Raw genomic sequence first — 26,205 nt, 5'->3', positions numbered from 1 at the left:
TTTTTGGATGTAGGCAACTTAGTGATGTGGACTCACTGTCGCTCTGTAGGATGTCGACATGGGCCAGTACTTCTGCACCGTGTCTGCTTGGAGCGTCGGCAGCCAGGGAGATATGGTGAAGACCGTCGAGTACCAAAGCTCTCCACTGACTGTCCGATGGGATACGAAACGTAAGGAATATCTCTGTGAAGTTTCTCAGTCATCCAGGTCTTGGTAATCCAAAAGGCGTTGAATAACGGCAACTGGTAGAATTTCTTGAAGATGTTTAACCATGCATCTGAGTAGCTTCAGTTCTAAACCTCAACTTCCCACCAGTCTCTCAGCGCCAAAGAAGCTATTCAGATGAGTGGTAAAACATCTTCAAGACATTCTACAAGTCCAGCTGCCTTTATTCAACGCCTTTTGGACAAATGCAAGGAAGCTCTAGTGTTTTCTACCTGCCTTTGTCTGCTATTTAGGCTTTTCCTTGTGGTCTTTATACGACGTTACATGCATCTTTATGAGCTGAGACCGAGTCGCCATTGATCAGCAATTATTATATCCTGGGTTGAAGTAGTTTTGGATCGAATCCATTCATGCAGCCTCAGTAGCCCTAAGCTGTGGAGCTTTATGAATACGCTCTAATGTGTAGCTGTCATACCCAGACTTCACAGACAAATCTCGCAACAGACCTCCTATTGTCTCAGCCTCTTATTCACACACTTAGCCGCTCTCTATTTCAGTCCCACATGTTGAACTCGGCGACCTCAATTTAGCTAATTGAGCCATGATGTAACTGCAGCGCTGTTCGCGTGTGCCGGCTCTGAATGAGAAACGGTTCACGGTGTAATTGCTTATCACTTCCTGTCGGCCTCTGTCGGGGGATTTTTTCCTTTCTGGATGCCTCTCAAGTGTAATTGATCCGGCTGTGTTTCCAGGCCCGTCTCTTAACGTCGTGGCCAAACGCATCCGCGAGGCCTCGGCTGGCGGCGCTACCTTTGAAATGAGCTGCGCGGTGACCACCCAGAACCTCGGTGAGCCGGGCTACTCGGTTCTAATCCAGTCCCAGGAAAACCTTCAGAGCCCCGTGAGAACCATCATGACTCTGAGCCCTGACAATGTTCTTCAGCACGGAGGAGCTACAGACCCCACCAGGAGGTACGTAACTACTTACACTAAAGTACACAGCATTTCATTGACTTAACACTTATATATTTATTTATCTGTCCCCTCAGAGACAATCTGGTTCTGAGTAAATCGGGTCCCTCAGAGTTTCGGTTCCGCCTGGCAGGCGTCCAGCTGTCCGACCGGGGTTACTACTGGTGCGACATCACTGCGTGGACTAAACAGCAGCCGAGGCAAACTTGGACTAAAGCCAACAGCTCCGAGTCGAACAAAATCAGGATCGACTTTCAGGAAAACGGTGAGTCCCCAGGACACACTCTGAATAAAGGTTCACTTTTAAATTTAGCAGGGGTCTTCAACGTTTTTCAGGCCAAGGGCCCCCAAACTGATGGGAAGATTATGTAGGGTCCCCCTAAATATGTTTGATTTGTGGGGGAAAAACAACATGTGTTTGCTTCACAAGCTAATCTGATTTTACAGTATCTTTAGATTTCACCTCCTCGTTGTCTTTAGTGCAGTCGTTTGCTCAATTAAAGACATTTAATATATTTGTTTTTGCCACCGTTTGTAAGATTCATCAATGGTTTAAAGCCATTTTCCAGTCACTCACGTATCACTTATTCATTTTCATAACAGTGTGCTTGTGAATAAATTAATATCAAGTCCTTGCAATTATCCTGGAAATCCTACATTAAATAATTGAAATACGCAAGCAGCTCTGTTCTGTACACACCTAGACGCATAATAAACACACATCCTCCACCCACACCGTGTTAACAATGAGCGATATACATTCCCTAATAATATGTAAAAAAGACACAGAAGCTTAAAGGCCTTTGACGCCCACCACAGCCACTGGCCTACTTAACTTTCTTTGATCTGACTGGGAAGCGGGAAGACAGGAGGAGAAACGGGAGCGTCGGTGAGAGAGAGGAAGCACGGGGAAGGAAAGGGTTAAAGATGTGATTTAAGGATAGAGACAGAGAAAATGTGGAAGACTATGGTAGGAGGAGAGGGTAATGAGAATTGAGACGAGGAGATAGGAAAAGTTTTCACACCGATCATTATTCTACTGTTGACAGATTCTTGGCTACAAATAAATTGATAGTTTGCCAATAAATAACCATGTTTTTATGGGAAATATGTTTTTTCCTCTTTTGCTAAAGCATAGGTCTTCAACAGGGGGTCTGGGACCCCTAGGGGACCGTGGAGGTACTGCAGGGGGTTGCAAAAACCTTGGTTGGTTAGACATTTTTCATATATATATATAACACATATTAGAATGAATCCAACATGTTTTAGTTCAGCATTTCACTCATATCTTATCATTTTAAATTTTACAGAGGCTACATTAATCCTTGTAAGAAGGTTAGTCCAAGGTCCGAAGTACAAACACTGGCGGTTGCTGTTTTAAAAGCAAAACAAAGCAGGAAGAAATGGGCTAAGAGGGAATTCCAGGCTTTAGTGGGCCTCTCTCAGTGCTGTTACTGTACCTGCTGTTGGCCGGCTATTACATCACCGCAGAGTTCCCCTTTAGCAACAAATGTAAACAGAAAAAAGAAAGCCACCGGAGGTTGGTAGTCACCCTTAGAGGGTAAAGCACCTACTGGTCTCATGTCTATTGGCTAGTCCAGATGGGAAAAGATGCCGCTAATTTGCGTAATTGGCACAAAAAGTGTGCCGAATTTGTAAATCCAAGATACTGGTTAGATAGAGGCAAATGATGCCAGAAACCTTTTTCCTGTTTAGCTAGAAACACGCAACATTTTGAATCTTCTCAGGGAGGTTTAGAGAAGCCAAAGAGGCTTAAAGACCGTAGGAGTGGGGAGACACTGCAGAAAGAAAGAAAGAAATATGACGGCAAAGTGGAGAAAAATAGGTGATAAACTGAAGACTATCTTCTGCCTTTCTCCGGGGAGAGCTGGAGCCCTTGAGCATTGCTTCCTCTATCTCCCTCCATCACTCACCGTTTATTCCTCCCCCGTTCTCACCGCCATCCCTCTACCTCCCTCCCTCCCTCCCTCTCTCTCTGGGACATCTTCAAAGTGAAGCCCTTTGGCCAATCAGCCAGCTGTGAGGATCTGCACCGCTGCTTTTCCTTTTCTTTCTCCTCTTGCTTGTGTGTGTGTGTGTGAAATCTTTCAAGTGTTCAAGCATGTGTGTCCAAGTTGAACATTTTGAGTTGACCCCACAGAGAGCAACCTCACACACACACACACACACACACACACTAATGGCGTTCGGGCATCAAGCTGAGCAGTTTTCAAGAACCCCTTATACTTGCCTTAGGGGACGGAAGCTGTGCACTCAGTCGTGTGTGTGTGTGTGTGTGTGTGTGTGTGTGTGTGTGTTTCAAGCTCATCCGCAAACTGGCAAGTCTCCGAATGTTCCAGCTGTATCTTGAATGTTTCAGACGTGTTGTGGTGCTTCTGCCCGTGCAGGGATCCTCTGCGAGGATGTATGTGAAAATGCAAAGTCTCACCAGCGCGTTTCCGATAAAATATTCAGTGTTTCAGTGGGTTTTGATAGTGGGGCGACGACATGAATACGAAGTGGCGCTAAGAATACAAACGGGTCATCTTTAGAGTAGCGTAAGAACAGAATGACTGAACGTGTCAATAGTTCATGGTTTCTCAACACTTTCTATCAGTCATTCTAATTTTAATCCCCAGATTTACTGAAAAATATTGACTCTGAAATGTCCTCAGCTACGTATAAGTGTATAATTTACATCTACATTTAGAATTTAAATGGTTATTTGGCTACTTAGGTTTCGGTTAACCCAACGTTCTCATTGTAGTCCATCTTTTCCAAATGAACTCTCGCTCAGCCTTCGAAACTGGCAACCAAGCACAGTTTATATGTTATGAAAACAAAATTAATTCCAGCTGGAAAAGCCTCTAAAATGCTGGAGTTTGATTATTTAATGCACGCACAATGAAGCCTGCTTTCCTCTCCCTGGAAGCTAATTAGACATTGTTGACGTTATAATGGCGAAAATGTGAGCGAGATCCGGTCTGAAGGCTGTCCAGTGACATTAAAGACGGCACGTCAACGTTTAGGCCGTTATTTGTTGCGAAGGAGTAAAGAAGCAGACTAGTTTAAATGGATTTTCTACCCGGTCTCCCGCGAGAGGACATGATCAGCCGCTCAAAAATCGCATCTAATAATAGAAACGGGCCGAATCAAGTCAGTCGTACTAAATGCTTCCTAATGTTTGGCTTTTTGAGGCCTTGTTCAGTCTTGCCCGAGTGTCCCTGTTAGATGTGCCGAGGCTCAAATGACATGTATGTCTGTCCGCCTCATCTTTATGCAGCTAGAGCGCATGTACTATACAATGCTTTACACATGACGGCACGAGTAACAAAGGCTTCTTAGGGGAAACTGTCAGAGCATCTTAAATGTTAAGAGAGACGACTTAGGAGGCCCCAATGGCATGACTGTATTACTCCCGGGCAGGTTTTTTTGACCTCATGAATTTGAAAATTAGAGTTCATGCTTTACAGACAGCTCAACGCTGCTCTCAGACACAAACTACACAACGTGGACCCAGCCAGCCAGCCAGCCAGCCAATGTGCTGGGTCCAAGGATAGAAGTTGGTTCATCTGCCCATCTGTCTGTCTGCCAATCCATCTGTCTCAAACACTTGAGTCCAGGGCAAAATATTAAAAAACTGCATAACATTTGCTAAGGTCTGGATCGCCCGTAAGGATCCTGCGGTAGAAAAGAGCCACCTGCCCTCGTCCTACAAGTCAAAATGTGTGCCGCAAAAAAAGGGTGTGTGTCAGCGTGGCAAATGTTTCGTCACAATCTAGCCAGGACGATGACATTTGCTGAGCGTTGGCAAGCGTTTAGATTTAATGTCATTTAGTGAGCGCGTGGCCTTTATCTTTAATACCCTTCGACGTTTCACTCAACATTTGTAGTACTATTATAGAGTCGTGTCAACCTCGGGGGCTGGGTGGGCGGCGGGGCTGCTGGCAGAACTTTTAATGGTATTAAAGACCAATGAATCAGAACCTCATCTGCGCACACAACCAGAGAGAGGGATCAAAGAGGGTGTCGGGGAAAGCTGCTCTGTGCAAGGTTATCAGATTTCGGAATTGGCCCTAACACTGAGGTATTGCACAGATGTCTTTTAAGGAAGTCATGGTTGCATTGTACACATGCCTACGTGATAGCAATCTGTTTGCTGAAGAACAACTTTCTCTTTAGCACAACAAGATATAAATCTGTTGGGCTGGTAGCTTGTTTGGGTTCCGGTTAGGGCAGATGTAGACCAACTTTGTACCATCGTCCTACCACTTATCTGGGTCACAGAGCAGCTTCAGCAGGGAGGTCCAAGTCGGCCCTCTCCCAAGTCACGTCCACTAGCTCCTCCGAAGGAATACCCAGGTACTCCCAGGCCAGACAAGAGATATAATCCCTCCATCGTGAAAGGCGAAACATTCCAATCCTCACTTATGGTCATGAATTATAGGTAATGACCGAAAGAGCAAGATTGTGGAAACAAGCAGCCGAAATGAGTTTCTTTCGCTGGGTGGTCTGGCTCGGCCTTAGAGATAGGGTTAGGAGCTCAGACACTCAGGAGCAGCTCAGAGTAGAACCGCTGCTCCTCCACGTTGAGAGGAGTCAGATAAGGTGGTTCGGACATTGGGTAAGGATGACTCCCAGACGCCTCCCGTTAGAGGTGTTCCAGACATGTCCCACCGGAAGGACGCCTCGGCGTCGCCCCAACCTCATGCCATGTCCCAGAGAAGATCGCTCAGTGTTGTAAGACCAAGTCCCGTTCAAAACAACCAAAGTCCAGACCTAGGGCCAGACCAGACCCAAAACCTAGGGCTACGTTTCGTCTCATCCAAGACTAAAGCTATTGCAGCAGATTGGAACTTCCCTGGGATTGAGCAGTCAACAAAACGTCCAAAATACCACATGAAGACCAATAACTCCACCAACTCATCATTCACCAATTTGCGATATTACGGCACATATGAAAACATTCCTTTAAATCTTTAGAGATGTCATTAACTCTGCGGTTACATTTCCAAATCAATAAAAGATCTCAAGCCAGAATCTGTTTTATCTACAGTCCTGCTGTTTCCTGTTTGTTGATTTCATTGACTTTAAAGCCGTGTTTACCACCCGAGAGCCCAACGCTGTATTCTCTGAGCCAGATCAGATCTACTGTCGTCCCTCAGGGACGTGAATGCCGGATTACAGTGTGCGCAGGTTTTTAAAGCCGCCCGTGTTTAAATGGACCATTTTGATCTCGTCGATGCTGGTTGTCAAATGTTTTTTCTTTTCCTTTTGAATAAAGCTCATTTGTGCTTATATGCTGGCGTTGCAGGCCCCACCTTCTCCATCACCATCCAGTCAGACACCACCAGTGTTTATCCGTGGGAAACGGCCAAGATGGAGTGTTCGCTCAGCCTCTCTGGAACTTCACCAAAGACTGGTACAACACACACACACACAAACACACACTACACAACTTGTAGTCTTGTGTCTTTCTCTTGTTTTGCAAATTGTTCCACACATGCTGCATCTCACTCGCCCACACTTCCCCATATACACACATCATACCGTTCTTCACCTGCCAACCTGTCAACGGCGCCGCTAATAAGAATGATGTGACTTGTGCATTTCAAACAGCTTTGCAGATGAAATGGATTGCCTCACTCTCACTGTTGTTAACAAACACACACACACACACACAGATGTGCATTGTTTCGCTTTCCTTTGCGAGTTTGCGGTTTGCGACGCTGGTTTCCTATTGCGGCGAACTTTTTTGTGTCTATCTACGTTTCGCTAGATTGCGGTTTCTTTAATCAGTGATGGGAAACCACAGGTAGAAAAAACTCTTTTTGATGCATTTGATGATCCAACTGGTTGCGCGAGATTGTTCGACTGATAACTGATAAAAGTCAAGTTCATCAGTAAGAACAGTGAAATATTTTTGGCTTGAATACATATGCTGAGAACATACACATATGTATATCCAAACATATACGCATCATTTAGTTCTGAATATCATGATTAAGAAATAGTTCTTCATCTCCCTTTGGCCCTACATAGACGTTTCACTTACACCTGCTCTAATTAATATTTTTATGTTATCAGATGATTAAGAAATGATGCCTCCACCCCTCCTCCTTTCCTTTTCATCCCTTCACTCTAAACATCCATTTATATTGTGCCCCCCCCACACACACAAACACACTTCCTCATCGCTCCATACTCTTTAACATAAACACATCACATGACGTCATGCATAACTCAACACATCCCCCTTCCCATCTGTCACTATTTCTCTCCTGCTTCTTCTTCTTCCTCCCTTTGCATCCCTCTTTCATGTCCAACATGTGTGTCCTGTGCTACACCCTCATAGCGAGTCGATAGAACACATTCCCCTGGAAATAATACATTTCCAAACAGAAGCAGGAGCAGAGCAGAATTTTTCTTCTGGTGTTCGCGCATATGCCGACGCGGCCCTTCGCACCTGTTTTCTCGCAGGAGGGAAGGTGCGCATATGCGCTCGTCAATGTATGCACATACATCAACACAAATGTTCCTCCGCGCGGCGTAGGGGAGCTTGCAGGGACTGGCGTGGCGGTGGCGGCTGTGGAGCGTGGAGCTCACAGACAGCTGCACCGCGGGAAGAAAGTCTGCCGCGCCATCACAGCTGATAGGGACGAGGATGGGTTCACTGTGGGCAGGGGCGGAGGAGGAAAGACATGTTGTAGTATGAATAAATAAACTGCGTTATTGCTGTTATTATTCACAGCCTGGCTAGGACTTGGAGATTCTGTCGAGTCGGTTGAGAGACACTCTTTCAGGATTATCAGTCATTTTAAACCGTCTCATGGTTGCAACAGCTATTAAAGAGGTAGTTCACATTATTTAGGTGGGATTGTATGGTGTACTTATGTGTAGACTAATCCATATCACCTCCAGTGCCAAATGGAGTCTGGTGGACCTCACCTAGGATCATGAACGTTGGGTAATTAGTGAAAAGACGAGATCACCGATACAAGTGGCCAGAATGTGTTTCCTTCCCAGGGTGGCCGGGCTTAAAGGGAGGGTTAGGAGCTAAGACAATGGGAAGAGCTCAGAGTAGAACCGTTGCCCCTCCACGTCGAGAGTAGTCAGGTATCTGGTAAGGAGGCCTCCCGGACACGTCCCGTTAGAGGTGTCCGGGAGGCCTCCTTACCAGATACCTGACTACTCTCGGGCATGTCCCAAAGGAAGGAGGCCTCTCGGACACGATGGAGGGATTATATCTGAAGTCTGGCCTGGAAGCACCTGGGTATTCCACCAGAGAAGCTGGTTGAAGTGGCCGGGATGAGGGAAGCCTGGGCTAAGACCCAAATAAGCGGTAGATGACGGACGGACAGAGTCTGGTAGCTTCGAAGACAGCGTAGCCACACAGCAGCTAAGCAGCTTGGTCTCGAGACGATGATATCTGGAGGTTTCCTTTGATAGTTTTCTCTAATGATGTGTTTAGTAGCCCTTTGTGTACCACTGTGCACTTAACATTAACTTCAGATCTGTAAGCAATCAGCCCTCAGAGGCTTTACTAAATTCTGTCTGGGTGGCAGCACAAGGCGGATAAAATTCTGCCCTAAATGTACATTGTGTACACTGTGTCTTCATTAGGTGGTTTCCTCTGCGACGAGTTACCATGACTCATGTTGTTCCACTGGTTGCGTGTGTGACGTGTGATCGTGTTTCAAGGTAAACCGTAACCTACTGTCTAATTACAAATCGTTTGTCACTCCAACACCCCTGCTTTGTTGGGTTACAATAGGCGTACGCCAAAGCGACACTTGCACAATTCAGGTGGTTCACGTTGAATCACCTGTCAGGAATTAGCTGTGAGCCCTGGCAGGAGATGGGCATCACTTGCTGTGCGATGACACAGTATGCTCTGAGCAGAACATCTGGTTCCTCTTTGGGTTTACGTGAAGGTCTTTTGAGCAACATTTAGTTAAGAAATCTGTCTCGTTTCATACCTGGTTTCCTTTTTCAAGCCTTTTTTCAAAAGTAAAAAAGAAAGCTGAGGTATCCAATTCACATTTGGAGGTGATCTGGTTTTCGTGCGTCCTGTTAATGACACATCTAAACATGCCCAAAGCTGGCTGATCGGATTGCCCAGAGCGGCTCTTGATTCAAGGTCTGAACAGGCCCTTAGATTAGCTGTTGGATTAACTGACCCTTGGTCTTTTGGCCACCAACCAGAACGCTGCTACCTTTTGTCAAGACCACTTTTCTTTTATGAAATGGAGACAAGTGCAGGCACTTGGGGCGGAGGACGTAGCCAACATTGTCACAAGTGTCGATGACACACATATTATGCTATGTAATGGCAATTAGCCACCCGGTATCGAGTGACATGTATCAACAAAGGTGCGGCGTTGACTCAGATTGCCCAACAACCAAACCTTCCTCAGGTGTTCTCAGGTCTTTGTTGGTTCTCACAATGTATTACACAATTTAGCACTACTTTCGTTCCCGGGTGTAATGTAGATTGTAGGTCAGTGAAGCCATTCCTGTGCGGTGTTATGAGCATGTGTTTGTGTTTTGACTCAGGCAATTTGTCGATTCGTTCCTAGCAGAGCTTTGGCTGGCTCATTGTTCTGACTCGACAAGACGTGGAGGGAATTTCAGAGTATCGGTGAAGAGGTTGAGCAACCGTAAACGCAGAATGTATGTGTGTTTGTGTGTGTGTGCACGGTACATTCCTCAAGGATGGCCCAAAAAAAAAAAACGATCTCCTGTTAGAGCTTGTTTTTTACGATGGGGAAAGTATCCCACATTATTTCTCAGTGCGTAGTCAGGTATGATCATATTTCCACTGGCGCTTATTCTGCCCTTTATTGGTGAAGGACTAATAAATAGGTTCTGTAATGAGTACTTGGCAGAGAGTCAAACTCATAAACTAGCGGTGATAATGCTGTTATTTAGTTGTGAGAATGACTGGAAACCAAGAGGGGTAAAATTTTTTAACTGAGGATTCACTCTAGGTGTGTAATTGTGCTAATTATTGCCAGATTTTGCCCCATAAGCCAGTCTGGGGTTAGTTTATACACCTATAAGATTTAAGTGGATATTCACAGTTACCATGGGACGATTACTCCTCACAGGATGACTTTCTTGTGTATTTGTGAGCCTTTTGAACACCTGATGACTCTTGATTCGTGTCCCCCAGAGGATGAATTTGGGTAAATTTCCCTTCCAGAGTTCGCTTATCATAATCATCAAGTCAAAACTCCACGTTTTCCTAATGCTTAGGTTTGAAAAACATCTTGAGCTGTACTTTGTGTTGCACGCTAGTTAGAGTCTTAGCATTTAGCTCAAAGCTTTGATCCTGGATAAAACCGCACTGAGCGTGTCTTTAGTCCTTTTAGGGCTCTAAGAACAGTTAAGCCCAGTGTACATTGGTATGTTTCATCTTTCAGATACTTAACGTAATGGTTTACACTTTTCACCACCTTTTTCCGGAGAGTTCCGCGCAAATTACAAGAAACGGAGGTTGATAAATGTGTCAGATAGCCTCTATTGTAGGTCAGTGTAATCGTTTATCACATTAACTGAAGTCGCTGTCGTTTTTTCTGACCTTGCGTTGTTTTGCTTTGATTATCTCAACGTGCGGACACACAGCGTTCATTACCGCTGGAATGATTGGTATGTTGCTGCGGCCGTGGTGGCGCACGCTCGGCTCGAAATCAGCAGCGGGTGGGTTGGGTGGGAGGGGGGATGACATCACCGTTAGAGATGTTTTTCTCTCGGTTTTGAAGAACCGCCGCTGAAGCTGTGACAGTGTCACGAGATATCACTGCTTTTTCTTCTTCTTTTGTTAAAATAGCGGCATACCACTCAATTTCTCTTGGGGGAAAACAAAGCTTTGTTTCACACGTGAGGCACGTTCTCTCGTTTAAGCCTCCAAATGTGGAGCCAGACATCCATCTGAAAATCTTTATTGTCGTCACATTGTCTAACCCATGCCCTTAATAATGAAAAAAATACATCTACATCCTAAACATCCTGTTGTGAAACGGCTTAAATTGCCAGTCTGTTGCTTAGTAGAGACAAGTGCAAACAGGCTTATACTCTTGAGGTATTCTTCCAGGAAAGAAGGTCGGTCATTTGGTAAGAATTCCTGGTAAAATCCCAATAATCACTCAAGACTCATAGCAGCTAAACCCAGAGGAAGACAATTCATGGAATGGTAGTATATTTGATCATTACACTGTGTTTTGTCTTTTTGTGGAAAATTTACCGTAATACACTGTATATACAAGCACGAGCTTATCAGGCTGATATGTGGAATATATTGTAATGAGATAAAATCAAGATGCTAAAGTGGAGTATGGGTTGTAAGAGTATGCAGTATGTTATAGAGAGTATAAAACTAGCATGAGGAGTATTCTTATAGCAGTGACTGTCACCTTAGTTGTGTGGACTTCATTATAATTGGCTTCATTGCTCAAACACGGCTTAGAAACAATGTTTGGATATTTCCTGCCAAGCGACTCTGTGACAATTGATCCTTTCGACGATTAAACGGAGCAGGCTGCGATGTGGAAAAAAAAAGACTAATGTTTTTAGCGTCTAGCGCATTTTAGCTTGTTATTTTCACAACACATTGCTGATTGAAACAAACAAGTTTGGATCTGTGCATTGCCCAAACATCACCAGACTACAGATGGACAAGATTAGAGGCAAGCCAGCGAACAAACAAGGAAGCTCTAGATCAGTTAAGCCACACATTTTCCCACGAGGTGGAGGAAACCAAAACGAAGCTAAAAATGGATCTGATATCGGACATGGTGTCCGATTGGAGGTCAGAGCTTGTACAGCTTGTATCGTCTAAAATTTGATTCAATAGATTTTTGTTTCCAGCATGATAATCACATTGTATTTTGTCCTTATGTAGAAGATTTACCGTAACATACTGTGCAGACAAGTTCAAGCTTATCAAGCTCATTGGCTTCAGAGCATTTTAGCTTCTTTTAGCTCATTATTTAGGTTTCACAGCACATTGCTGATTTCAACACATGAGTTTGGATCTGGGCATTGCCCACACATCACCAGACTACAGATGGACAAGATTAGGGACTAGCCAGGGAACTAACAAGGGAACTCTAGATCAGTTGAGCTACACATTTTCCCACAAGTCGGAGGAAACCGAAACATAGCTAAAAGTGGAGGCGATAGTGGACATGGTGTCGGATTAGAGCTTGTACAGCTTGTATCGTTTCAGATCAGACCCACGACTTTTGTGTGCGTCGCATAATAATTGGTGCCATGGGAGAAGTAGCAAGACACCAGCTTCTTTTCGGTGCACGGAGGAACATGTGATTAACACCTGAAAACTTAAATCGTACCTTAAAATAATGCCGTGGGATAAATATAACCACACATGCTTCTCTCCTCTTTTGGCTCCTCCGCTCCTCCTTTCCTCCTCATCCTCTCCTCTCCGCTCTCACCAAATAACCCAGCTGTCTTTGCAGGGCCGACAGGCAGCCGTTAATTAGCCAATCTCACGCTCCGTTAGCCGGCCGGGGAGACAGAACGAGGTAGAGAAAGAAGAGAGACGACGAGTTGGAGAGGGGTTGGGGAGGGAGAAGGTGGGAGTGAATGGGGGAAAAAGTGGAGGGAGATAAACAGATTGTTAAAGTGGAGAGAGTGAATAGAGGAGGCTGTAAATGGATGGAGAGTGGGTCCATGCAAAGTTTCCCAGAGAGAGAGACGAGGACCGGAGGAAAGCAGTGAATTCAGACCAAGTGGTGAGAGAAAGACTGGGAAGAGTTGTTGAGCAGAGAGGAGAGAGGGATGAGGGGAGGATGAAGTGGCGGGAGAGGATGACAGACAGGCTAAATGATTCTCACTCCATTAACTGTTTCTGGTGAACCAACAATGGGTGCAAGTAATAAAAAACTAAAAAAAAAACCTAACCTAGTTCATTCAAAAAGTAGATTCATTCAGGGATCACGTTTGGTCCGGTCGCTGTTGGATTTTTAAACGTTAATAACTCTTGATGAAAATGCTCCAATTCAATCCCGTGTTTCAGTTACAGAGTAATAAATAAATAAATGAAACACGCTTATTTCTGTCATCCGTTTTCAGAGTTGAAAAAAAAAACATATTCAGTTTCACGGAGGTTATTTATTTATTTGTTGTCAAAAAGTCGTTCCTGATATTCCGTGGCCTCTACGTGACTGCAAAAAATCCTCTTTTCAGGTGTTCATCGGAAGCAAAAGAAGAGCCTTGAGTTAGCACATCAAACGCAGCCTCACTCTGGATATTTTCTGCAGTTGAGAAAAAAAAAAGCAGAGCAAATGGTAGCCAAGCAAACTTCAAGAGATAGAAGGAGGTAGTGGAGTGTGAGAGGAGAGGAGAGGGAAGGGAAGGACGGTAAAAAAACAAAACAAATTGAAAATGTAGAAAGAGATAGTCCTCTGCGGCAGTGCCATCATTTTCACTCCATTAGGTCTTCAGTTAAACAGGAGCGGGGGCACGGATGCAACTTTGTCGCAATCCTTGGAAGTGGCAGATTTCGGTGGCGGCGAACTGGAAAGGCTGCTGTTTTCAACCCGTGCTTAGGGTTTACGGTGAAAACCAGCGTGTAGCTTCGATGAGAGAAACGCACACTCAAGTGTCAGAATGTGGAATGAAATACAGATAGTAGTGTTTCTTTGAACTGAGCTAGCATGACAACTGAGCTGAGCTAGCATGTGACAAAAGTGACACTGTTGACTGAGAAAACATCTTATATCCATGTTAAGCTAAGTGTCATTATGGTACCGAGTATCAGTACCCATCCCTACCCAGGACCTAGATAACGGAGGTTTTGGGAACTGTCCACATTTAAGACCTGAGATGAAACTCCACGTCTTAATTGTACTGGCAAAACTAGAGACTTTTTGAAATGAATGTAACATCCTCCACATGTACTACAAGATTTGTTTGCCAGATTTTACCCATGATTCCCAATTGGGCGAAGTCTGCACCAGTGTGCGCTAGTTTTGGATGGCCTTTGTGGGTATTTGGCACTAAGTGTTTTAGCAGAACAGACTCGACCCAACCTCGGTCACAGTCAGTCAAACATGTTTGGGCTGAATCCGGATGCGTTCGTAGTCTGAACTAACTACCAGCTCAACTGCTGTTGAGAGGCTGGGACACAGGAAGTAGCGTCAGAACACGTTGGGAAGTAGCAAGAATGTTCAAAAATAACGATGCAGAACAGTGGTAACGGGAGAGTGGCGACAAAGCAAACCTGGGTCACATGTCTCAGAGGAGGGATTAATCGAGTGTCATAGGAGTGTGAGCGCCTATGTAGGGTTGATTATAGTGCATACCACAACTCTAGCCCCCTTGCAAGAGTTTGTATAAAAGTTTGATGAGTTCAGTTTGCTTCAGTTGGTTTGACAAATCGTGTAATCATGAGGATCCCTCATCAGGTGCAGTCTGTTAGTGTGTACTCGTAGTCTTTTCAAGATATCAAAAGGCTGTGAAAGTTGTGTAGCGTGTCCCAAGCTTAACATGAATACCAAATGACGTCATGTGCGTCTGGTTTAAATTCACCATTTATATACATGTACATTAGGCAAACCATTAATCATTCAAGCTTGGGATGATCCAGTGCCTCTTTGGATAATTTCATCAGTGAAGCTGTGGTTCCTAAGGAAAGGTAAGGAAACCAGATTGGCTTGATGTATTAATATGGACAGTGCAAAAAAAGAATAACATTAGACATTTGAGGATGTACTTAACCGATGGCTGGTGTGCTTACAACTACAGTCAATACTGAGAGTTCATTCATTGGGACGAAGAGCGCGATATAATTCTCTTTGGGGGTTTGAACACACTGCTAATGATATCACTTCCAGGGAAAAACCTCAGGTCTTGGCCTTGTAAAACCCACATCAGTGTATCAGCGTGGTCGCTGCTTTAAAAGGCTGCTGCATGTGAAATAGGCCAAATCTGAATCTGAAATTTGCTTTCATTTACTGGCGTTCTTATTAGGCATGCAGCAAGTAACGAGGGAAACTTAGCTTCCCAGTGGCTTTGTTTCTGCGAAACTAAATGGTGTTTTTATAGTGTTTAGTATTCCACTCTACCAGGGCTGTCCTGCTTTATGGAGCAGAGAACACACACACTGTTTCATTTGAAGCACTGGTGGTAATTGTCAGTCTTTTGTGTGTATGTGTGTGCGTTTTCAGGCAGTTTTACGCCTTGGACTCTCCTCAAGGGATTAATCCAGAGAAATCCAATCAGACTGTCTTCATTTCCACCGGCAGTCGTTTTAGTTTTATTAGCTCAGACGGCAGCCAGATATTCTATTAGAGATGCGCTATAGTTTCTCCTCTGTGATCCAGACACCAGAACGCACGCCCCCTTTCTGCTTCGCGAAAGCTGCTGCACCACCAAAACTCAAGTTGGGGTTTGGTACCATTTGAATTAATCCGCTATTGAATTCAAATCCTTTGAAATCACCTTGTGAATACATTTGTTCCGGCTATTTAAATGGGTCTTCCCACAGAATCGACCACCGCGCTTGGAACTGGTAATCGTCAAATAAGACATCAAGGGTGTTTTCTATTGCTGATTGCTTAGGAGATGCTCAGGAACGCCATTTTAAAGTCTTTAATTGAAATGGAGTTTCGGTTTAGGCATCTGACCACACTAAGGCTAGGGCGAATATGACATGCCCTAGCCCTAGTGTGGTCAGACTATGGCTAGGGCTGGGGCATATATGCAGTGCCCTAGCCCTACTGTGTTCAGACAGGGCTAGGTCATATATGAAATGCCCTAGCCCTAGGATGGTCAGACTAGGGCTAGGGCATATATGAAATCAATGGGAGTGATCCGATGTACAGGAGTGCCATTCGTTGGAATGGAGGAATCTAAGTCTGGCCATCTTCCATTTTCCTAATGAGGCATGTTTCATCTCCACGTAGATCAGATGGCACGTATAAAGCCTCCCCGGAGAGTTTGATTGGCTTAGCTGAACTTTGCAGAGTCATGATCAGCTCCCAACGGAACGGTGGCACCTCTTCATAACATTAGACAGGCATTGGAAGTTGGGCTAGTATTTGTGTGGTCTCCATGGTACCAATAGAGTACCAACATATATTAAACGGCACAGACTTCAGGACCCCCTCTCCTCAAAGGCGTAAATGTAACAGTGTTTGACAATGCTTTCGTTCACCTACGCTGTTGTGTTTACATTAAGAAAAAAATGTGGAGATTATATACGCTTATATACTCATTGTGTTTGTTCTGGTGGCTGTGTGTGCACTATACACAAAAGCAGTAGGGCAGTGTAAACGGAGACAGTTTGGATTGGAGTTTGTGGGTTCATATAGGGGGTGGGAAGGTCTGTAAGGGGGCCACAGCAAGGAGGAACAGCTGCGAGCAAGAAGCTGTGCGTCAGCCTCCTGGTGGGAGATCAGATACTCCTAGAGCCCCTCTCATGAGGAAGAGGAGGAGGTGGAGGGGTCATACTACATGACGAAGCATGAGCATGTGTTCACACTTTTGAGAGCATCTGGCCGTTGATTTGTGGCCCTGCAACAAACAAAATAATCCCCTCTGTCTTTAAGTGTTTTAAATCCTCGTTCCCTCCCTGCTGCCGTCAGGAACAAAGAAAGTTAAAGGACGGAGGGGCTAACTGCGAGACAGCTGCGTCTTTTTCTAATTTTAGTTCTCTTCCTGAAGTATCGGTGGAATTATGCAAAATGTGTCTTTGATCAGAAACGGCGGCGTCAGACACGTACCTGTGTTAAGATACTTTACTTTCAGAGCAGAAAAACAGCAACGATGCAGGCTTAATGATTTATTATAGCGTTTAAGTAACTGCTGATATCTGGGAACAAAAAAATGAACATTCATAATACAACAAGATAAAAGTTTAGGAGAGTTTCCAGTTTATTTCTTCGCCATAACTCATGAGGAAATAACTTTTAGTTTCCAGTTCCACTATCATTCCATCACTTGAAACCCAAGACGCGATTCTTTTGTCCAGTCCCTTTGAGTCCCCGTCCCATCATACCCATCCTTCATCCTGCACGTGAACTGGGCCTGTTTTCCTTCCACTTGAGCCTTGACCGGTGGGAGCCCTGACTAATACATGGGTGAGGTCTGGTCACCACGCCTATGCTTGAGAGAGTTTCAGTGGAGTATAGGTTTACGTTGAGTCAATCAAGAAAACATCTTATCTTTCACACCGTCAATCTTGGTAGGTAAAAATGAAGATGCGATCGTGGTATGGCTTCTCCATGATAACAGGAACTACTTTACTTCCTCAATATAATGACCTTTTGTCACACTTGTAGCTCTTGTTGACACAGATTTTTGGTTTGATTGAAAGCTGGGGCAGAAGTGAGGGACCGTGTTTGCATTGTTTAATGCTACCATTACTATTTACAGTTTCTCTTATCACTTTATTTGTCCAAGCAGGTCAAGATCTCATAATTTTCATTCATGTATGAAGCAAGAGAGCTGGAATGAGCTGGGGTGGAGTGACGGGTGAATCTCACTGAGACCCATTAAAAAAAAAAAAAAAAAACAACTGATTATGAATGATTATGAATTATTTTTAAAATATTATCCTCCAGAATAAGTGACTTTAGCTCAAAATTATTGTTTTTAGTGATGAAGGTTGACAATATATGAGGACTATCAAATTGTCCACATTGAAAATTTGATTTGAGCTCTTTTTTCGGCTTAGGAGCCAAAAACACATTTGTTGTAATAGCCTGCAAAACAAACATCATTTTAGAAGACGAAATCATCATATTTGATTCATTATTTCAAATGATACATCATCAAAATCCCATTTTTTTTTGTGGTCTGACCATTTGATTAGTCATTGCATCTCCAGACAAGCTTACTTCCTGCGTTCAGCCTCTATGTTGCTGTGGGCTGTATTGAGGAAGTTGATGGGTAACTCGTCCGTCTCTGTGTCAGAACTTTTCTCTTCAGTTGATCGTGGTCAGCGAGTCTGGAGGGAGATGTGACTGTGTGCGCAGTCAGTCGACTCCCACTCCCTTAGTGTCACCTCCTGTTTCCTCAGAATGCGAAAAAAAAAAATGGTGTCCCCCGTCCTGTCCTAATACTGTTGCACCATCATCGTCATAGGCACCTTAGTCACATTTACCAAGTACAGATGAACAATGATCATATTTTTATTTAATTTACCTTGACATCCATCATTTAAACACAAAGAAATGAACTAATATTTATGTCTTAATATGCAGCCATGCAATTAGGATGATGTCCTCCAGATAAACTTTACCACATTTCTAATTTTTGTACTTAACCACTACTCTAGGCTTGTTTTTTACTGTATGAATCCATCCAACTTCTCACTTTGAATCACTGCACTCTCCACTAAATGAGAAGGAGCAAAGTTGATTTGCCTAAATTACATTCCGGTGTCCAGTGTGTCCACTTGTCCGCTAACGGGAAGTGACGGGTTTAGACCCATGAGGGGGAACAAGCTCAGAGGAAAGCGTGACTCCAAGTGGAACACTGCATGATCTAATGTTCAGACTGGATGGGATTAAAATGAATGGAGGAGGATTCGTGCTGTTATTTCTGCCTTAATTAAAATTTGACAATTTGTGGAAACAAAACTGCAATCAGTGTCAAGTGTTATTAGCTGTAGAGCCTAGAGGCTGCCCACGATAACCACCAATTAATTTATAACCAATAAACCAGTAGTGGGGTCTTGGAGTCCAGTTAAAGTTTTGACTGTTACCACAAATATCTAGCTGCAAGGCTAAATATGAGAAGGCTACTTAAATTGACCTGACTGGCTGCAAGTTCACATTTGGTGTGATGTTTGTGCTTAAAGGAAGGTCGGGGTTATTTTTTAATCCGCTGAGTAGGGCTGCAGTCTTCTGCTCAGAAGAAATGCGCTACCAGTTTCCCTTAAAGATTAACCCACTGTTTTCCATGTGGAATTACTTTGTTTTCACAACCTTAAACCTTGAACTCACTCAATCCCATGGAGCCTCCTCAAGGTTGCGACCCACCAAGCCGACAGTTGGTCATTTTTCGGACCACCACCGAATGTCTTGAGTGCGGTTTAAGGACCCCTCTCGCTACGTAACAACACCACCCAAACACTAGTCGGCGCTGTGTCTTTTTTGCCGCTCTGCTTAAAGTTTGTTTCTACTTCCTGCTTCACTTTCAGCGACTGAATCTTTCACCGAAATTTCGCCAAACTCAGACAAATAAACAATCGACGTAAAAAATGCGCACATGGAGAAGCAATACTTAGCCACAAATACGCTACAACTACGCCAAGTTACTACACACATCAGTCTAGGGCATTAGGCTCCGCGTTGGGCCTGTAGCTACGCTATCAAAATGACCCAGAGGTATAAGCCGTGCTTTAGGCTCTTGTTTTGAAGCCGTGTCCAGAAACATTGGCACTCGTCAAACCGTCGTCGTTAACTTTTAGGCCAATTTGGCGGCAGATCGCATGGAGAGATCCCTCTAATTGGGTGTTCAGCATGATCATAGACTGGCAAAAGTAATATATCTACAGCACATCTCACAGAGACCTCATGGAGACTTGTGTCCCGGAGGTACTGTTGGTGTTTTAGGTGAGGCTTTAGGCTAGCTAAGGCTGCTCGTACTACTACTACTACGACTACTACTACTACACATTTTTAATGATGTAGCACTTGAATATTAAAAGCAATGGGGAAGAGCGGCAGAGAGGAATTGAGACGTGATTCATTACTCTGCCCTGGCTGAGCTCCCGCCTCTCCCCACTCTTCTTCCTCTTCATTACGGTCGCTCCGTCATTCCTCTTCTCTCCCCCTCCTGGTTTTTTATTTTTTATTTTTTGCATCTCTCCCTGTCGTTTTTCATAATTGTTTTTCATCATCGTTTGTCTTCTTTCCCGCGTTGTCGTCGCAAATGTTTCGTTTTATTTTTCTGTCTGTATCCCCTATTTGTCTCCTAAATGACAGAGGATGACTAAGGCTCCATGGGGTTTTTATTGTACGTGTGTGTGTGTGTAGGAGGTACAGTGCTAATAGTCCCTCTCTCGCTGACAGACTAATGACTAGTTTGTGCTTCTGTCTGTCTGTCTCTCTATCTCTCTCTCTCTCTCCCCCTCTTGGAAATAATTAGCTTGCTCGCGCTCCCCTTTCCCAAAGATTGCATCTATTATTTCAATTTCTCTCCAACTCTTGTCCCTTTTTCCCATCCCTTTGTCATCACTATCATTCTTCTTATGACGCGTGTCCATCCCTGTGTCTTGTAGTTATATCTCCCTGCGAAAAGCAGCCATTTGTTTTAATGTGTCGATAATGGATTTGTTCTGGCTTCGTTCTTCTTCTGCTGGTTAATTTGGGACCCCGCTGAACAGCTTAACTTTCCATATGTAATGGGTGTAGTGACACTTCTCTCCAAGAAAAACATGGAGCCCCCTTCTACAGTTTAACATTAGCGGGCAGGCTAAAGCTAGTGTGGCTCAAATAAAACTTCCCTGAAACAGCCCATTGGTTTACGCTTGACATCTTGCTGACTATAAACACATCACATTGCTGCAGTAAAGATGCCTTCCAGTGGTACTTTGGGAGAGATATGTTGCCTTTTAATGTTTCGCATGAAGAAACTGCCTTTGTAGTTTGTGAGATTTAGCTTAAACAGAGAGTGGTTTATTTATTCCATCCATTTATGTCACTTCCAAATCTAAATTTAACCAAACTCCCAATCCCAAGTTCCTAAAGCACTCTGGTGGTGCGGTTAGCCTAGCTTAGCATAAAGACTAAAACTCTTATTTATGCATCGTTTGAGCTCAGGATCCATGAAACTGTTGTAATTTGGCGACCTCTAGAGGCTAACCAGGCCACCTCTCTTTCAGATGACCTGTCGTACGAGGTGAAGTGGTTTTTCACCCGGCTGCGCGGCGGACAGACGCCGACGGAGGTGGCCAGCATCGACCGCTTCGGCGTCGTCAGGAAAGTAGAGCGCAACTCGTCCAGCGACATCTCGATAGAGCGCAGAGACGCAAACACCTACCTGCTGAACATTTTCGGCACTCAAGACACGTGAGTACAACGGCAGCGAATAGGCGGTAGACGAATGATTCGCCTTTTACCCCGTCGTCTTGACTGTGTGCTCTGTGATTTCCAGCGACAGTGGCGAGTATCACTGCGTGGCCACTCCCTGGTACCTGTCGGCCTCGACGGGAGCCTGGACCGAAGCTAAGGAGACGACGTCGGGTCGAATCTTCCTCACCGTCAAATTTGCTGGTGAGTGCGGGAGATCATCTTCATATGACTGTTGATTTTACTTTGTCACCTTTAACACCAGATCTCTCATTTTCTTTCTCCTTCTCCAGTGTGGGACTCCCTAAAGTTGCCTCTCTTATATGGTGCATCGGCCTCACTGGGTAATATAACCATTACACATGTCTTAGAATCAGTGCTTCAATGATTGGTTTTCTGCCATCTAATTTAGAGTTTCCAGATCTGCCTGAATCCTGTAATACTGATTTGCCAACAAGCCAGATTTACGTGCGAGGTTTCGTAAATAACAGCATCTGATTTGTCGGAGGATAACTCGGATAACTAGCTGGTTTCCAAATGCGTCGACTTAGGATGGAGAAAATTTAAATTCAGGCAACAGCTGCAGAAACATGTCACCGGAGCTGGTGAGAAGCGAGGAAAGCCCGTCTTGCCGGTGCTCGCTGTCAGCGCCAACGTCCTCGCTGGATATGCATCGACTTTTTGCCCCACACTCCACTATCTGACAGCGCTCGCGCTTATTTGGGACACGTGTCTGACAGCTGGCATGGGATTGTGAATAGTCAATACAGTGCGCATTAATTGGCGGCGATACTCGCATTCCTAGTTGCCATTAATCGTGAAAATCTTCTAGGCATGTGTAGCGTCAGTAACGATTGTCATGGTAATTACTGTAGCTCCTCCAGCTGCAGTACAGCGATAGCCCTCAACTCGTAGCCCCTTTTCCGCTGAAGATGAGTGAATGTCGGCACATCGACAGGATCTGGAGTAATGAGGTCTGGACTGTCTTAAAAATCTGTGTGTGTGCTCCAGATATGTGGAACTAAACTCCTTCCCAGCACTTCTTAAAAAGCTGCAAATATTTATCTGATAACGGGTTAAAAAGAGAAGATTTTAGTCCAATTGTAGTCCAATGTGTCGACCTAGAGTGCATTAACGCTGAATAGTGTTTAAATTTGGCTTCTGGTCGACTGTAGGCCCCCTTTTAAGGTCCTCACTCTCTTGATCAACGTTTATTCCTTCAAAATACTGTAGTTACACTCTAAACCTGACCTGTCAGCATCTATTTCTTGATACTTCACAGTACCCCAAGTAAAAGACCCCCAGAGCAATCACTAAGGCAACAGTGCAAGCAAATCCTAACCCTAACCCTAGGACACATTATCCTGTAGCTCCTTCGCCATCGGGAAGAACTACACACTTACCTTTTGGTGCCGGATACTAAATTTAGACCCAGATTCTGGTGCATTACCAGTAAATATTTTAAAGTAACAATATTGGGAACCAGCGGAGCAGAAGCAGAGGTATTAACCTGGTTGTGTGTTTCCAGGTGTGGGCCTCTTCTCCCTGATCCTGGGTCTGGTCTGCGCCCAGTGCTGCTGCCGCAACACCGCGCACACTCCGCGCTCGCGCAACAAACTGATGGACTTGGAGATGGACTGACAAACACTTTCCCCCGCACCCTCACACTGCAGCGCGCACAGGAAGCACCACCCACACAACAGACACACGCCCATAGACGATTTCTGGGACACCCAGCTGTTCGCGGCCGACGGGCGTTGGGAGTAAAACCGCTTCGGACGTAGGCGCCCAACCAATCGACCGACCAATCGCAGGGCTTTAACAAGGTGCTCTTTTTCAACTCTGCAGTGAGGGAGCAGGGGACTTAAATACTTAATGGAGACGTAGCCTTTCAGACTTCTGTTTCTAAGAAGAAACCTGTGGCGCTTCTTGCGAATTTTATGCAGATATGTTTATACCCAGCCAAGACTGAGGATTTTAATGGAGTCATCACTGCCACTTTGGGAATAAAGGACCACTAAACGGATCTGCTGCCACCATAACCACTAGGAATCACAAATGGAGCAACCAAGCCAGACCACATGCTTTTTTTAAAATATATATATATTTGCTTCCTTCTGATGGCAAGGCTCGTCGAAAAATGACGACAACTCTGCGGCACCAGCCACCCCCGACAAATTTTCTTGGAAAGCTTGGAAGATTCAAGGGTTTTCTGGGTTTCGGTGGGACAGGAGTCACATTTCATTTTACCGGTGATCTGATGGGACGTTGTGTCTTCACAAGGTTAATGACGCCTCATTGCGTCCTTGTAAAGTCGCATGGTTTGCAGTGACCGAACGTTTAGGCTGCAGGAATTAAAGTGCTCCGCGTACTTTCTACACGAGAGGTACTGCACTACCGCCCCCCCAGAGTATTCCTACCTTAAACTAAAGGATTTACCTTTATTCTCTAGTTTTTTGAAAATTAAGAGATTTTAAAATGAGAGACATTTTTAAGCTTTACAAGATGATATGCAGTTAGCGTGTTTGTGTGTGAGATATACTGTACATGGTGCCAATATTTGAACTGACGGAGGTGTGCTTGGTTCATATCACCAGATCTACACTTGAACAGCCGCTGCAAGTGGCGACAGCAAGCACTCTTCTTTTTATAAATATTCAGAAATGTATCCAGCTGTTCTTTTTTTTGCCCGAGTCTTGTGTGTGTTTCGTACACCGTGTGGGTGCTGTGCTACAGTGTGTGAGACAAAGAGTTGCATGTACTGTTTTATAATGGCAGTATGATGTCATTCATGAGCAACGCACGTCTTCTCCAGGGTTTCGTTTTCATGACATCTAAGCCTCGCTGTCGCCGACGTAGACTCCTGTGTTCACACTGTGAACAACATGACTCCGTTTTAACAGGGTGACGCAAGGAACTCTTCCATTGTTTGCAAAGTTTTGGGAAAGATGCGCATGTTTCTCAGATTCAGTTCCGTAAGGAAAAGTTCAGCATTTTGGGAAGTGGTACACAGCCTTGTTTAGCACGAAGACGAGATGCAAGGGAAATGCTAGCCTACCTCATTTAAAAGTAAAACTATTAGCTTTGAAAGGACTTTTTACACATTTTTGCTTGGACTGTTGAGATCTTTTTGGTTCTACCCCTACAGATGACACTTTTGAAACGTTTGGTGAAGGTCTAAGCTAGCCTGTATTACCTGTAGGCCACTTGGCTAACAAGTATACAAAAAATAGCCCTGCTCATTTAATACTGATAACTAGCTAGCTAGGCAGGAACCAGAAAAGCTTTTGCTGGCAGACATTTTTTGGTTACGCTAGGCTAACAGTTTTTCCTGTCTTTAAACTAAGCTAGGTGACATCATCCATTTATGTTTAAAAAAATAAAATAAAATAAACAGTTTCTTTAATGCTGCTCACTGTTATGCTAGCCAACATTTTAGCTGACTGCCATTTTTTGGTTTAGGCTAAGCTAGGCTGCATCAACCCCCCCTCTGTGTTCAACAAGCATATTTTTAAGAATATCAAACAGTTTCTTAAATGAGGCTCACCATCAAGCTAGCCAACATTTTTTGGTTTAGCTGGGTTAGCATTCCTCACTCACTCCGGACTTTGTGCTAAGCTAGGCTGCATCAACCACCGGTTTCTGTTTAACAAGAATATTTAAAAAGAGTTCTTAAACTGTTCCTTTAATGCTGCTCGCAAGCCAGCTAGCTAGTTAACCTTTGGCTAGCTAGCTGGCTGACATTTTTGCTAATAAATTTCAACTCCAAACAAGGAATGCCTCTTCTCCATAAATAATCTGAGTTTTGTCTCAGTTTGAGGAAAATTGTACAAAACTGTTTAGCTTGCACTTAAGAAAAGGATATACAACAACATTGAGAGAAATCTGCAATAACCAGCTGATCGTCAGCAGTGCCCATTTGTATCATCGGCTGACATCTGTTGAGTCTCTGTGGTGTTTTTTTTTTTTTTGTTTTTTTTTGCAAATGAATGGACTTCTGGCGACTGGTGTAGCATGCCGACTGCTGCGTGAACGCACACTCACAGTCCCGGCAGTAACAACACACGCAAAGTGAGGAAGTCTCTGGCCAAGCGCGGCGGGATCCAAGCGGACCTGTTGGGTTTGGAATACGATGTGCCGGCCTGCGTTTCCTCTTGAACGGACTTGAAGGGGCTTGAATGGGAGCTTTGTTTGATGTGTTTTTAAAAGGATTTTTAAGCAACTTCATGAGCAATATCAGGCTGGAGGCGGGTCACAGCTCAAGGAAAGCTCTTAAGATTAAGTCTAATTTAAAAATCGACTGTTTTTCCCTGATTCGAAATGGGCTGCACTAGCTGTCTGACCATGCAGCCGATGCAGAACGAGAAAACAATTGGATCCTAAGTCATCATTTTTACATGCATCCTCCTTGAATTAGTAACTCCAACCCCCACTCCACAGGTGTGCGTGCCTCTCTGTGACTGTGCTGTTTCGGCATTCAGGATACGTTTACAGCACAGCAAATAATCTGTGCATAATGCTCTTGATGGTAAACCACACACAAACGGTAGCATTGATACACACCACTGAACATGTCACTGCAAGGCTTCCCCTGTGTCTCTTTATTTTGTCATCTGGTCGCAATTGGTACGATGAATCATGTTTTTTTTTTTGTTTTGTTTTTTTGTTTTTTAAATAAATAGATTTGTAAGATGTGTTCATTTTGACGCAACTGGTTTGTTCTCATTTTGTTGTTGTTGTTTTTTTTAATATGCAACATAGCCCAGCGTTACCTCTCCCAGCTAAGCTAGCCTTAACTCGTCCACGTATATTGGAACTTTATAGTGGATGGACGAAACTTTTGATGCGTGGTCAGCCGGGGCGACTTCAGCACTGAATCGACGCTGAACAGCTGCTTCGTGATCTGAAAATACACTAGTTGCTTGATTCTGAATGTATCCCTCACTGGCCAATGTTTGCCACCCTTTTTTGTTGATTTTTTTTTTTGTATGCTGTATTTTTCCCGAGGATCTGATGCAGCCAT

At 44.3% G+C, this 26,205-nt stretch overlaps 1 protein-coding gene across 2 annotated transcripts in view; it reads left to right on the top strand.

The window, feature by feature from the left end:
- ptgfrnb (prostaglandin F2 receptor inhibitor b) overlaps positions 1-25,888 on the top strand; it is a 60,112-nt gene extending 34,224 nt beyond the window's left edge. For both annotated transcript variants that reach the window (XM_047577207.1, XM_047577205.1), the window contains 8 exons: positions 50-170; positions 918-1,137; positions 1,215-1,402; positions 6,452-6,559; positions 20,996-21,182; positions 21,268-21,386; positions 21,476-21,526; positions 22,711-25,888. In XM_047577207.1, coding sequence (XP_047433163.1) covers positions 50-170; positions 918-1,137; positions 1,215-1,402; positions 6,452-6,559; positions 20,996-21,182; positions 21,268-21,386; positions 21,476-21,526; positions 22,711-22,823 — 1,107 coding nt within the window. In that variant the 3' untranslated portion in view covers positions 22,824-25,888. The remainder of the gene's footprint in view (positions 1-49; positions 171-917; positions 1,138-1,214; positions 1,403-6,451; positions 6,560-20,995; positions 21,183-21,267; positions 21,387-21,475; positions 21,527-22,710) is intronic.
- The last annotated feature ends 317 nt before the right edge of the window (positions 25,889-26,205 follow it).

This window comes from Mugil cephalus, chromosome 23, assembly GCF_022458985.1.
Source record: "Mugil cephalus isolate CIBA_MC_2020 chromosome 23, CIBA_Mcephalus_1.1, whole genome shotgun sequence".
Classification (NCBI taxonomy): Eukaryota; Metazoa; Chordata; class Actinopteri; order Mugiliformes; family Mugilidae; genus Mugil; species Mugil cephalus.
Note: the sequence above shows the minus strand (reverse complement) of the source record. Positions and strands in the feature narration are given on the sequence as shown.